This window comes from Gavia stellata, chromosome 36 (genome assembly GCF_030936135.1).
Source record: "Gavia stellata isolate bGavSte3 chromosome 36, bGavSte3.hap2, whole genome shotgun sequence".
NCBI lineage: Eukaryota > Metazoa > Chordata > Aves > Gaviiformes > Gaviidae > Gavia > Gavia stellata.
Window position 1 is genome coordinate 1,424,243 of NC_082629.1, and position 12,569 is coordinate 1,436,811.

A 12,569-nucleotide genomic window follows, 5' to 3' on the forward strand; every position below is an offset into this window, starting at 1 on the left:
CAGCAGGCACCCCGTCCTCATGGCAGCGGGGGGCTCTGCAGCCCTGTCCAGCCCCCCACCCCACCCTGGGGACTCAGGGGGGCTGGGGGCTTTCAGGGGGGTGCATTCGTGTCCCCCCCTTCACATGACGGAGCAGCTTTTTGCTTTTTCCTTCTTGAAGGTGGAAGAGATGAGCTCGGAGCGGCTGGGCAGGTGCAGGAGTCTCTTGGAGAGGCTGCGGGGGGGGCTCTTGGGGGGCTGCGGGGGGGCTTTGCTGAGGCAGATGCCGGACACGGTCCGGAAGATGCTGTGGACGCTCTTCTCCGAGGTGAAGGCCGAGCACTCCAGGTAGCCCTCGGCTCCCAGCTGCCTGGCCGCCGCGCAGCCCTGCAAGCCAAGCCCACGTCAGGCCAGTGCGGCACCCCAAACCCCCCCTTAGCCCCCCCCAGCCCCCCGCCCCGACCTGCTCATAGGAGATGGGTGCCTGCTTCTGGTGGGAGAGCTCCATCAGGGTGCTCAGGTCCGTCCGTAGGTCCGTCTTGCAGCCGATGAGCAGCACCCGCGTGTTGGGGCAGTAGTCCAGGATCTCCGTCTTCCACTGCGGGGTGGGGGGGGGCAGCACCGAGCTGCCCTCAGTGCGAGGGGACCCCAAACCGCTCCCCCCCCGCCCCGCAGAGGGGCTCCCCCCCCCACCCCTCACCTTCTTGGACGCGCTGTCGAGGGTCTCGGGGCGGCTGACGTCGAAGCAGAGCAGGACAGCGTCCGAGTCGCTGTAGCAGAGGGGACGCACGTTGTCGTAGTAGGGAGAGCCTGGGAGAAAAAGGGGTGTCATGGCACGGCACCCCCCCCAAGGGACCCAGGCCCCTGGGCAGGCAGTGCTTGTGAAGGGAAACAGCCCCCCTCCTGCCTGGGGAGGGGGGACACAGCTGTAGAGCCCCCCAAAACGCCACCTCCGCTCCCCACAACCCATTAACGTCGCCATCGCCCCCAACGAGGCAGCGGGAAATGGATCCCGCGGTGTTTATATAACAGCCGCCCCCCCCCCCCCGTGTTGGGGAGCCCCGCCAGCGGGCAGGGGGCTTGGGGGGCAGCCGGGACATGGGGGGGGCTGCCACCCCCACGGGGTCCCTGGGGAGCCGGGGCCACCGGCACCGCGCTGGGGACCGCGGGGGGAGGCGGTGCCTGGGGGCGCGAGGGCAGTGGGGTGCCCCTCCGGGTGTGGGGGTGGCCGGGGTGCCCCCCCCGACCCCGACGGGCCTCGGAGGGGTTTTGCAGCCCAGACGCTCCGTGCGCGGAATAGCAAAGAGGCTGCACCAGCGCATCGCCATAGCAACGTGGGGACCGCGGGTGGCGGGGACCCCCCCTCCGACGGGGGGGGACACACTGCAGCACCAGGGCAGGGCTGCCCCGGCCCCCCCAGCCCTTTGGGGGTGCCCGGGGGGGCGATAGCAGGATGCCCCGTTATCCCCCCCGCTCGCAGGCAGCCCCACAGCACCCCATACCCTCCCGGGGGGGCTCTCAGCAGTGCGGGGCACCCCTCCAGGACCCCGGGTCCCCCCCAGGCTGTGTCTGGCGCCCCCCCCCCCCGCGCCAGGGCCAATCCCCAGGGACTCCCCGGCAGCCAGGCCCCCCCCCGTGCCCCCCAGCCTCGGGGATCCCCCCGGGGTGTCCCCACTGCAGCCACCCCCCCACTGCAGGGACCCCAAGGCACCCCACTGCAGGGCCCCCCAAACCCCGGGCCTGCCACCCCCCCAAACCACCTTCCCCCAGCAAATGCCCCCATCACCGGGGCCAGCGCTGCCCCCGCCCCGCTGCACCCCCCGGTACCGGAGGGACCCCCCCCGTGCGTGCACCTTCCCCCCGCCCCGGTACCGGAGGTGTCCCAGAGGCTCAGCTCCACCCGCTGCTCCTCGCTGGCCAAACACGCCGTGTAGTTCTCAAACACGGTGGGCACGTACGTCTGCAACGGCACCGAGAGCGTCAGCGCCCGGTCCCGGTCCCGCTGCCGGTTCCCGGTGCTCGGTGCCGGCTCCGGCTCACCTCGGGGTAGCAGTCCTTGGCCAGCACCTGCAGCATGGCCGTCTTGCCGCACTGCACGTCGCCCACCAGCACCAGCTTGCAGCGGGCCGGGGCGGCCGGTGCCGGCCTCCGCTCCCGCATGGCGGCGGCGCAGAGCGCGGGCCCTCCCGGCGCCCGCCCGCCCGCCCGCCGGCCCTGCGCCCCGCCGCCGCAGCGCCTATATATACCCCGCCGACGCCGAGTCCCGCCCACGGCGGCGCCCGCCCGCCAATCGCCGCGGCGGCTCCCGGCTCGCGGGCCAATGGCGGAGAGGCGGGGGACTGCCGGGGCCCGCCCTGCCGGGTGCGAGGCCGCTCCTCCAGGCCAGGGGGCGCCTGCGTGCCTGCGGACGGAGGTGGGGCCATGCTCCTGCCCCAAGCCGGAAGTGGCCGTTGCTAGGAGACGGGTGGGACGCCCGCCGCTGGGCCGGGGGGTGTTGGGGGGGCGCGACCGGTACCGGGATGGAGGGGGCGGGACCCCCGTGGTGCGGGAGGGGGGCGCCGAGGGGTGGGGGGGGACCGGAGGGGTGCGAGGGCGATGGCGCCTGGGGGTACCCCAAAGTGGGGGGTGTCCGGGGGGGACCCCAGGAGGAGATAGGAGTGGGCAGCAGGAAACGAGGCCTGGGGGGGCCCTGGAGGGGCCGCGGCCGGTACCCCGGGCATCCCCCCCGCCCCTCACACCCTGTGCCCGGGCCCAGCCGCCATGCCAGGCAAGCGTCGCCCGCGGGCGGCAGCCCCCATGGCGGCGGAGGACGGGCTCCTGCTGCTGCAGAGCCGGGCGCTGGCCGAGGAGGAGGCGGCCAAGACGAAGGGGGAGATGCTCACCCGGTTCCTGAAGGTGCGTGAGGAGCCGGGGCGGGGGCCGGTAGCGCGTTTCCCCACACGCTGCCCAGCCACTGACCCCCTCCCCACTGCTCACACCCCCCCACACAAGGACAAGCTGGCCAAGGAGGAGCGCAGCAGCACCCTGAACCTCCACAAGCTCAGCGCGCAGTGGCGGGCGGTGTTGCGGGAGACCAAGGACAAGGAGCTGCGCCAGGACGTCGAGATCCTCAGCCAGACCTTCGCGCGGGTGATGGACTGCAAGGACAGCGTCATAGAGGCGAGCGTGGGGCTGGTGGGGCCGGGGGCGGCGCCAGGGCCCACCCGTGACCCCCCCAACCTCCGCAGTCCCTGGCCACGGACCTGGAGGAGGCGGAGGAGCAGCACGCCCAGGCCCTGCGCAGCCACCTGCACCACGTTGACCGCCTGCTGCAGCTCCAGCGCTGCCGCCTGGCGTGCCTGGAGGAGGGGTACGGCGCCCAGCTGGAGGCCCTGAAGACGGAGTTTGAGGCTGAAAGGTATGGAGGGGGAGAGGGACAGCAGTGGCACCCGCTGGCTGTCCTGTCCTGGTGCTGAGCCGTCTCACGGCCCGGCCGGGACGGCCACGGCTTCCCTCTGTCAGCAGCTCCCCCATGTTTTCCCCAGGAGGACCATCCTTGAGCAGCACGAGCAAGAAAGCTGCTACCTGCGGGACGTGGGGCGGGCCATGAAGCAGAATTACACCAAGAACGACCACGAGGCCACGCTGAATTTCCAGAGCGCCCGGGATGACATCAAGAACAAGGCACGGGGAGGAACCGGCGAGGGGCCTTTTAGGGCTTGCGAGCAGAGCACACGGCGAGGTTTGGGAGGTGCTGTGTCACCCACACCCACGTCTGTCCCCAGAGCCTGCAGGAGAAGCAGTACAGCCGCATGCAGCTGGGTGGGAAGGCGGAGGTGCTCTGGGAGCAGTTCCAGCGGGCCATGCAGAGCTACGCGGAGGCCACCGAGCACCAGAAGATCGCTTTTGAGGCGCTGAAGCAGAAGGACGAGAAGAGCTCCAGGGAGATAGAGATGCAGGCAAAGAAGCTGCAAAAGCTCCAGGTCATGGCAGGGCACAGGGGTGGCCGTGAGAGCAGAGACGCCCCTGTCCCACTGCTCACATTTCGCCTGTCCCCAGGACTCGGTGGCAGCCACCAAGGGCCGGATCGCGGCTCACCTCCGGGAGAGCGAGGAGCGGAACCGGCGCGCACGGGAGGAGAAGGAAAGGGTCCTCCGGCAGCTCCAGGAGCTCAAGAGTGAGATGAACCAGGCCAGGGCTAAGGCCCACGGCAGCCTGGCTGGGCTCACCGCGCAGAGCAGCGCTACCCTGAAGGCGCTGGCGCAGGTGGCGGAGAAGGTGAGGCCAGCAGCCCGCGGGCAGGGGGAGCACCGGGGGGGGTACCACCATCCCCTCCCTCCCTGCCCTCACCCACATCCCGCCCCAGGCCCAGCGCGTCCTGCGGCTGGCTGAGATGTGCCGCAGGCTGGAGACGGAGGAGGAGAAGGTGCTGCCCTTCTACCCTTCCTCGCTGGCGGAGGGGGAGCGGCGAGACGCCCAGCGTGTCCTTGAGGAAACACCTGCGGAGCCCCTGGCCCGGGTGAGGAGGCAGCGCCGGGGTCCCAGACGCTGCCGCGAGGGAGCGAGGGATGGGATCCGGCCTCGGGGACGGCCCAGCTGGCACGTGGGCAGGCTGGGGACCCCCTGCCCTCCTCCTTGCCTCTTGCCCAGGCCATGCGGGACTACGTGGGGCTGGAGCGGTTCTGGCAGCGGTTCAACAAGGCGAAGCTGGAGGAGCAGGCGCTGGAGCGGGAGCGGGCAGCCCTGAGCCAGAGGAACCGGCACCTGCGGGAGCTGCTCAGGCAGTACCTGGCGGGGGTCTCCATCAGCCAGGAGGTGCTCGCCGTCCCCAACCCGCTCCTCGCCGTTGAGCAGAAGAGCTGCGTCCCCCGGGACTTGCCCCACGCCGGGGGGGACCGTGCACAAGGTCATCAGGGCGCCACACACCCCAAAAGCCTCCTGGGAGGGGACGCCCACCTGGATCCCATCCCTGGCTCCGCCGGCACCGGCTGAGTATCACCCTGTGGGTTGGGGCACCCTGCCTGGCGCTCGGGGACACCGCAGAGACCATGATTGCCCGGAGGTGCCATAAAAGAGCTAAACTGTGCCCAAAAAGGTGCTCCAGGCTCTTATTTCTCGTCACGCTGATCTTTGTCAGGGCGGGTGGGGGGTCTGTCGTCTCCCACTCAGGTCAGACACGTCAGCTCCTCGGCTATGCCAAATCCCCGCTGCCGGAGCGGGCAGGGAGCTCGGGGGGGTGCACAGCCCCTTCCCACTGCTCTGTCCCCCCCACCGTCCCCGGAGCTGGACAGAGCAGCCACGGAGCAGCCACGGATGCCGAGGGAAAGGCTTTATTTCTTTTTGGCTTTGTTCCTCTTCTCCTCCTTCAGCTTCTTCTTGGAGAGCTTGGGGCTGCTGGCCTTGCGGTAGAGGTGGTACCCGATGAGCCCTAGCAGCGCCGGCACCAGCCCCAGGCACAGCAGCGGCAGCACCTCGTTCACCACCTTCTGCCAGTAACTGGCCCGGGACAAACCGACCAGCTCCACCTCGAACCGCAGCACCGCGTCGCCTGGGAAGGGGCAGAGCCTGAGCGGGGCCTGCGGGGAGCTGGGGGGGACCCCAGGGGGACCCCACGGGGACCCCGAGGGCTGTGCTCACCTGGGATGGTGGGAGGGGAGCCCCGCTTGCCGTAGGCCAGGTGAGGGGGGATGATGGCTCTCCGCTTCTCCCTGCCACAGCGAGAGACCGTTGGCATCGGTGCCCCGTGGGGCCGGACCCGCACCAAACCACGGCGGGGCCGCTGGGGGGGCCACTGCCCGCCCCCTCGCCCCGCCGCCCGGCTTACCCCACACACATGTCCAGCAGACTCTGCTCCAGGCCTGCGAGGAGAGGGGCGAGAGGGGTGAGCGGGGCTGGCTGGGGGTGTCCCACAGCCCGCTGCACCCGGCCGCACCCCGGTTGAACCCCCCCAGCCGCCCCCCGGCCCCTCGCTCACCGGGGATGACTTGGCGCTTGCCCAGCTCCACCTGGAGCGGGTCCCGGCTCAGTGAGGTGTCGATGATCCGGCCATCTTCCAGGCTGCCCTGCGGGGACGCGGGGACACGGGCACAGTCACCCCCGGGGATGCAGCAGCGGTTCTATCCCGGGGCTGTCCCCATGTGGGTCTCAGCATTGTCCCACTGCCACCCTGGTGCTCATCCCACTGCCCCCCCCCCAGTGCCACCCCCGTGCTGACCCCAGTGCCACCCTGGGGACATCCCCACCCTGCTCCCCATGCCAGAGACATCCTGGGGTAATCCTCATGCTGGTCCTGGTGCCAGTCCCGGTGCCAACCCGTGCCCATGCTGGGGCCACCCCCATGCCAGCCCATGTGCCACCCAGGGCCCATCCCGGGGCTGTCACCATTCCTGTCCCAGTGCCATCCCCATGCCCATTCCAGTGCTGTCCCTATGCCAGGCCCAGCGCCTGTCCCAGTGCCGCCCCGGTGCCACCCCAGTGCCCCCCATGGCCACCCCGGTGCTGTCCCTATGCCCACCCTGGAGCCGCCCTGGTGACAGCCCCATGCCCACCCCGGTGTCCCCCCCATGGCCACCCCGGTGCTGTCCCTATGCCCACGCCGGAGCCGCCCCGGTGACAGCCCCATGCCCACCCCGGTGCCCCCCCCATGGCCACCCCGGTGCTGTCCCTATGCCCACCCCGGAGCCACCCCGGTGACAGCCCCATGCCCACCCCGGTGCCCCCCCCATGGCCACCCCGGTGCTGTCCCTATGCCCACCCCGGAGCCGCCCCGGTGACAGCCCCATGCCCACCCCGGTGCCCCCCCCATGGCCACCCCGGTGCTGTCCCTATGCCCGCCCCGGAGCCGCCCCGGTGCCGGCCCAGGGCCCCCCCGCCGGTGCCGGAGCCGCCCCCACCCGCCCCGCCCGGCGGAGCGCAGTGCTGACGTGTTCCTCCCGCCGCCCGCCCCGCACCGTGTAGTGGATGTGCACCGTGTCCCCCGGCGCCGACAGCTCCGTGCAGCCCTCGGGGGGGGGCACCTGCAAGGGCGGGTCACGGGAGGCCGGGACGGGGCCCCCCCGCCTCGGGGCCCACGCACCCCCCCCGTGCCCACGGGCCCCCCGAGCGCTCCGCCAGCCGGACTCCCCCCCCGGGCCCCCCGTCCTGCCGGTGCCCCATGTGTGTCCCCCCCCCGCCGCAGCCCGGTCCCCCCGGTGCCCCGTGCGCCCCCCACCCAGGCCGGGCTCCCCGGTGCCCCCCTGCGCCCCCCGGGCAATAGCGCCCCGCCGGTGCCCCCGTCCCCCGCCGCGCCGCCGGTCCCCCCCCGGCCCCCGCTCCCCGTCCAAGGGGGCCGCCGGGGGTGCCCGGTGCGCCCCGCTCCCCCCCGGGGCTCACGAGCGTCTCCAGCCGCAGCCCCCGGGCGCCGCTTTCGGTTTCGCTCTCGGCGGCGCGGGCGGGCGGCGGCGGCGGCAGCAGCAGCGCCAACAGCAGCAGCGCGGCGGGGGGCGGCATGGCCGGGCTGGCGGCGGCGGCGGCGGCGGCGGCGGCACCGGGACCGCCCCCCCCGCCCGGGCCGGCCCCCCGGGCGCTCCCCGGGCCCCGCCCCCCGGCCCCGCCCCCGGGACGCCGCACCGGGACCGGTCGGCGGGACGGGCAACGCGTCGTCGGGGCGGGGGGGGGGGGGTGGTCACCGGGCCCGGCCACCCCCTCGGTGCCCGGGGACACGCGTGCGTCCGCGCTCCGGTGCCACCCAGCCCGGGCTGGCACCGGGCGTCCGTCTCCGCCCGGGCACTGTCCCGGCGCTCCCGGGCCGAGCCGACCGCCCCTGCCCACCCCGGGGGGCGGGTCCGGTGGGGGTCCCAGGGCACCGGCTGGGTGCAGCACCCGCTGCCCCGGCGCCGTCGGGGCTCGGTACCAGCAGGCGGCAGCAAATCCTGGAGAAACCGGCACCCACCCGGGTCCAGGACCCCTCCCCGGCACCCACCCGGGTCCAGGACCCCTCCCCGGCACCCACCCGGGTCCAGGACCCTTCTCCAGCACCCACCCGGGTCCAGGACCCCTCCCCAGCACCCACCCGGGTCCAGCATCCCTCCCCAGCACCCACCCGGGTCCAGGACCCTTCTCCAGCACCCACCCGGGTCCAGGACCCCTCCCCAGCATCCACCCGGGTCCAGGACCCTTCTCCAGCACCCACCCGGGTCCAGGACCCCTCCCCAGCACCCACCCGGGTCCAGGACCCTTCTCCAGCACCCACCCGGGTCCAGGACCCTTCTCCAGCACCCACCCGGGTCCAGGACCCCTCCCCGGCACCCACCCGGGTCCAGGACCCCTCCCCAGCATCCACCCGGGTCCAGGACCCTTCTCCAGCACCCACCCGGGTCCAGGACCCCTCCCCAACACCCACCCGGGTCCAGGACCCTTCTCCAGCACCCACCCGGGTCCAGGACCACTCCCCGGCACCCACCCGGGTCCAGGACCCTTCTCCAGCACCCACCCGGGTCCAGCATCCCTCCCCAGCGCCCACCCGTGTCCAGGACCCTTCTCCAGCACCCACCCGGGTCCAGGACCCCTCCCCGGCACCCACCCGGGTCCAGGACCACTCCCCGGCACCCACCCAGGTCCAGCATCCCTTCCCAGCACCCACCCGGGTCCAGGACCCTTCTCCAGCACCCACCCGGGTCCAGGACCCCTTCCCGGCACCCACCCGGGTCCAGCACACCTCCCCACCACCCACCCGCGTCCAGGACCCTTCTCCAGCACCCACCCGGGTCCAGGACCCCTCCTCAGCACCCACCCGGGTCCAGCATCCCTCCCCAGCACCCACTCGCGTCCAGGACCCTTCTCCAGCACCCACCCGGGTCCAGCATCCCTCCCCACCACCCACCCGCGTCCAGGACCCCTCCCCGGCACCCACCCGGGTCCAGCATCCCCCCCCAGCACCCACCCAGGTCCAGCGTCCTTCCCCAGCACCCAGTGGGTGCAAAGCATTCCTCCTCCCGCCACTCCAGCACCCCTTCCAGCCCTCCGGCCGTGCGGGACAAGGGAAGCGGAGCCCCTCGCCAGCGAGGAGCGGGACTGGGGGGCCCTGGGCTGGGCTGGGGCACCGCGCGGAGCCGAACCTGCCCCAAAGCCCCCCTGTCCCCGTGCCTGGGGGGACACCGGCCCCCGGGGCGGGAGGCAGAGCCCAGGGCCGTGGCTCAGGGGGGTCACACCGGCACATGGGCGGCAGCCCGGCTCCCTCGCCCCATGCCGGTGGCGACGGCCCTGTTGACGGGGGTGGTGGCCCCGTTGGCGGCAGTGCCGGCGTAGGCCCCGGTGCAGCTCCCGGACGACGGCATCGGCACGCCGGCCCCACCGGTGCACCCACATACCAGCCCCGGTTGCCGAGAGGTGGGGAAGCCGGGCTGGCGGCTGGGGGCCGGGGCGCTAATGGGATTAGGGCCGCCGGGTCAGCGCCGGGCTGGCCCCCGCCAGACAAAGCCGCCGGCCCGGCCGGTGGGAACGCGCCGGTGCCGGCTCCGCGGCCCCCAGCCCACCGGGGAACCCCGGTTGCCCCCGCTCCAGCCCCCCGGCACAGGAGGAACCCAGGCGTCTGGGCAAACAGCACCGCACCTCAGCTCGGTGTCACCGGCACAGGGTGGGAGGGGGTCCTGAGGGCCATTAGCCCCCACCACCACCAATCCAGAGGGGACACGGGGATGCTGTCCCCAAACGGGACTCAGCCGCTCCCCTGGCCCGTGGCGGGGCGACAGCGGGGGGCTGAGCCCCACTCGCGCCCGTCTCGGCGCTGGCAGCGTCCCCACGCCCCGGCTGGGATTAGTGCTAATGGGATTTACCATTTCATCCAATATTCCCCTAAAGATGAGCCTGGGAAGGGGGAGCCCCCCCTCACCCCCCCGCCAGCCCCCCTCGTCCCGCTAAGCTCTTTCTAATTAAAACCGGCCTGGGGCTGTCCATCACCGTCCCCCTCCGCAGGACCCCCGCGCTGGGGGGGCCGCGGAAGAAGAGCCGTGGGGCAGCGCTACATAAAACATGTTTAATATCCAAGGGGGGGCCGGGGGTCACCCACCGTCTCAGGCGCGGGGGGGGGGGGTGAGTACACACGTCCCCGGACGGGGCAGAGCCGCAGCGACACGTCACACCAAGCACAGACCGGGGGTATAAATACGGTGCTGAGGGGGGGGGCACAGTACGGGGCCGTCCGTCCGTCCGTCCGTGTGGGGCAGGGACATACAATCACTATGCTGGCATGGGGATGGGGTGCAGGGGGCCGGGGCGGGGGGGGGCTACGGCCAGGGGGGCCGTGGGTGCCTCCCGTGGGGGTCGCGCTGCGGGGAGGAGACCTGCCTCGAAGTGACATGGGGGGGGCCGGGGACGTGTGGGACCCCCGGGGGGCACGCAGGGCCGGGAGGGGGTGCTGGGGGGGAGGTGTGTGTGGTCCCAAATGCCCCCTGCGGCCCCGCTGCCCCCACATTTGGTCCAGAGGAAGGCGAGGGGTGCAGGGACATGCACGGGGATGGGGTGCCCTGGCACGGCCCCCCCCGGGCAGGGCAGCGCCGAGGCGGCCCCCAGCCCCCGTCCCGCTCCCCGGGGCTCTGCCCCCGGCCCCCCGATACGTTATATATAGCTATATTTCCACGCACAGCACACACGAGATCCGAGGGGAACCGGGGAGACCCCAAAAAAAGGCGAAAAACCCCACAGCAACCGGTGCCAGAAGAAAGCAAAACCCAACCGGGGCGGGGAGGGGGCGGCCGGGGGGGGCCTGGCACGGCCCCGGGGGGGGCCGGGGGCACGGGGGGGGCCGGGGCCGGCGGCCGCCCGCTCACTTCTTGTTCTTGAGCTGGTTGGCGAGCCAGTCGAGGCCCTCGTAGAGCCCGTCCCCGCTGGTGGCACAGGTGGCCTGGATGTACCAGTTACGGTGGCGCAGGGAGTGCAGCCCCAGCTTGTCCGTGATCTCCGCCGCGTTCATGGCGTTGGGCAGGTCCTAGGGCAGAGACGGGGTCACGTGCTGGCCCCGACGCCGCAGGGATGGGCGCCGTGCCGCTGCCGGGGTTGACAGCAGCCCCGATGCCACGGGGATGGGCACTATCCCGTCTCACGGGCTGGCACCAGCCCTGATGCCGTGGGGAGGAGCACTGCCTGCCATGGGGATGTGAGACACCCCCCCGGATGCCACGGGGACAGGCACAGTCCAGCCAGAGGGAGCATTAAACACCAGCCCTGATGCCACGGGGATGGGCACAGCCCGGGAGCTGTTTTATGGCAGCTCCGATGCCACAGGGATGGACGTGGTCCTGCCACGGGGTCTCTTAGACACCAGCCTCGATGCCACAGGCACGGGCATGGTCCTGCCATGGGGGTTGCTAGATCTCAGCCCCGACGCCCCGGGGATGGGCATGCTCCTGCCACAGGCACCCAGACACCAGCCCCGACGCCCCGGGGACAGTCCCGACCCCACCACGGGGACATCCCCCCCCAGACCCACCTGCTTGTTGGCGAAGACGAGGAGGACGGCGTCCCGCAGCTCGTCCTCCGCCAGCATCCGCATGAGCTCCTCCCGCGCCTCGTTCACCCGCTCCCGGTCGTTGCTGTCCACCACGAAGATCAGCCCTGGGGACAGCGAGCGGGCGCTGCTGGGACCGCAGGATCCGGCCGGCCCCACGGCTGCCCCGCTCCCCGGCGAGCCCCGTCCCCTCCCCGCGTCCCCGGGGGGGACACCTACCCTGGGTGTTTTGGAAGTAATGCCGCCAGAGGGGCCGGATCTTGTCCTGCCCACCCACGTCCCACACGGTGAAGCTGATGTTCTTGTACTCCACCGTCTCCACGTTGAACCCTGCGGGGAGCGACAGCGGAGGGAAACTGAGGCACGCGGGGCCGCGAGCCCCCTCCCAAGGAGCCCTGATGGGGAGGGGTCCCTGCCCGGTGCCCGCCCCCCACCCCGCACACCTATGGTGGGGATGGTGGTGACGATCTCCCCAAGCTTCAGCTTGTAGAGGATGGTGGTCTTCCCGGCGGCGTCCAGCCCCACCATCAGGATCCGCATCTCCTTCTTCCCGATCAGGCTCTTCAGCAGGTTCCCGAAGATGTTGCCCATGGTGACGGCGGCGCTGGCTCCGTCCGCAGGCGAGGCCGGATCCTGCGGGGGCACGGGGCAGGCGCTGGGGCGGGGGGTGGCCCTGAGAACTGGGGAGGGACTGGGGGGCTCCAGGGGTCCCCCGTGCTCTGGGGGGGGGCTGCGGGGATCAGGGACTCCCATGTCCTGGGGGGATGCAGGGCTCGGGGGACCGCGGGTGGGGGTCCGGGGATGGGGCCACACACTCCGTGGGGGCTGCCCCTATGTGCAGCTCAACGTGGGGGGGCCGTGCTGGGGATGTGGCCCCCCCGCCCCGTGCTGCACCCTACAAGCAGACAGGCCAGGGCTCTGCACTGGGGGAAACTGAGGCACGGGTCCCAGCCCTCCTCGGGGGGGGCACGGCCCCCACCCCGGCCCCGACACCCCCCCTGCGCCCCCCAGCCCGTGCACGGCCCCCCCGGCCCTGCAGCCCCCCCGCCGGGGAGGCCCCCAGCGCCCCCCCCCCCGCACCGCAGCGCGCCCCTCCCGGCCGTGGGCTGCCGCCCGCCCCCGGGGCCCC

The 12,569-nt window shown here is 72.8% G+C and overlaps 4 protein-coding genes across 5 annotated transcripts; 1 reads left to right on the forward strand and 3 right to left on the reverse strand.

Moving 5' to 3' along the window:
* Nucleotides 1-9: 9 nt before the first annotated feature.
* RND1 (Rho family GTPase 1) lies at nt 10-2,139 on the reverse strand. Its single transcript, XM_059832821.1, has 5 exons — nt 2,020-2,139; nt 1,852-1,939; nt 680-789; nt 443-577; nt 10-366 (listed from the first exon to the last, which is right to left on the reverse strand). Exons 1-5 carry the CDS (start codon nt 2,137-2,139, stop codon nt 121-123), a joined length of 699 nt encoding a protein of 232 aa, XP_059688804.1. The 3' UTR covers nt 10-120.
* A 600-nt stretch (nt 2,140-2,739) lies between these two features.
* CCDC65 (coiled-coil domain containing 65) lies at nt 2,740-4,950 on the forward strand. The gene is made up of 8 exons (XM_059832756.1): nt 2,740-2,874; nt 2,971-3,138; nt 3,207-3,376; nt 3,504-3,642; nt 3,744-3,941; nt 4,018-4,236; nt 4,325-4,477; nt 4,609-4,950. Exons 1-8 carry the CDS (start codon nt 2,740-2,742, stop codon nt 4,948-4,950), a joined length of 1,524 nt encoding a protein of 507 aa, XP_059688739.1.
* Nucleotides 4,951-5,288: 338 nt separating this feature from the next.
* Nucleotides 5,289-7,446, reverse strand: FKBP11 (FKBP prolyl isomerase 11). Its single transcript, XM_059832834.1, has 6 exons — nt 7,330-7,446; nt 6,909-6,974; nt 5,933-6,020; nt 5,783-5,816; nt 5,596-5,666; nt 5,289-5,506 (listed from the first exon to the last, which is right to left on the reverse strand). Exons 1-6 carry the CDS (start codon nt 7,444-7,446, stop codon nt 5,289-5,291), a joined length of 594 nt encoding a protein of 197 aa, XP_059688817.1.
* A 3,313-nt stretch (nt 7,447-10,759) lies between these two features.
* ARF3 (ADP ribosylation factor 3) lies at nt 10,760-12,070 on the reverse strand. Of its 2 annotated transcripts, XM_059832739.1 has the most exons (4): nt 11,884-12,070; nt 11,660-11,770; nt 11,423-11,547; nt 10,760-10,921 (listed from the first exon to the last, which is right to left on the reverse strand). In XM_059832739.1, the coding sequence occupies exons 1-4, from the start codon at nt 12,029-12,031 to the stop codon at nt 10,760-10,762; spliced, it is 546 nt and encodes a 181-aa protein (XP_059688722.1). In that variant the 5' UTR covers nt 12,032-12,070. The 2 variants fall into 2 exon arrangements, with proteins under 2 accessions (XP_059688722.1, XP_059688723.1); XM_059832740.1 differs by lacking the exon at nt 11,660-11,770.
* Between the last annotated feature and the right edge of the window lie 499 nt (nt 12,071-12,569).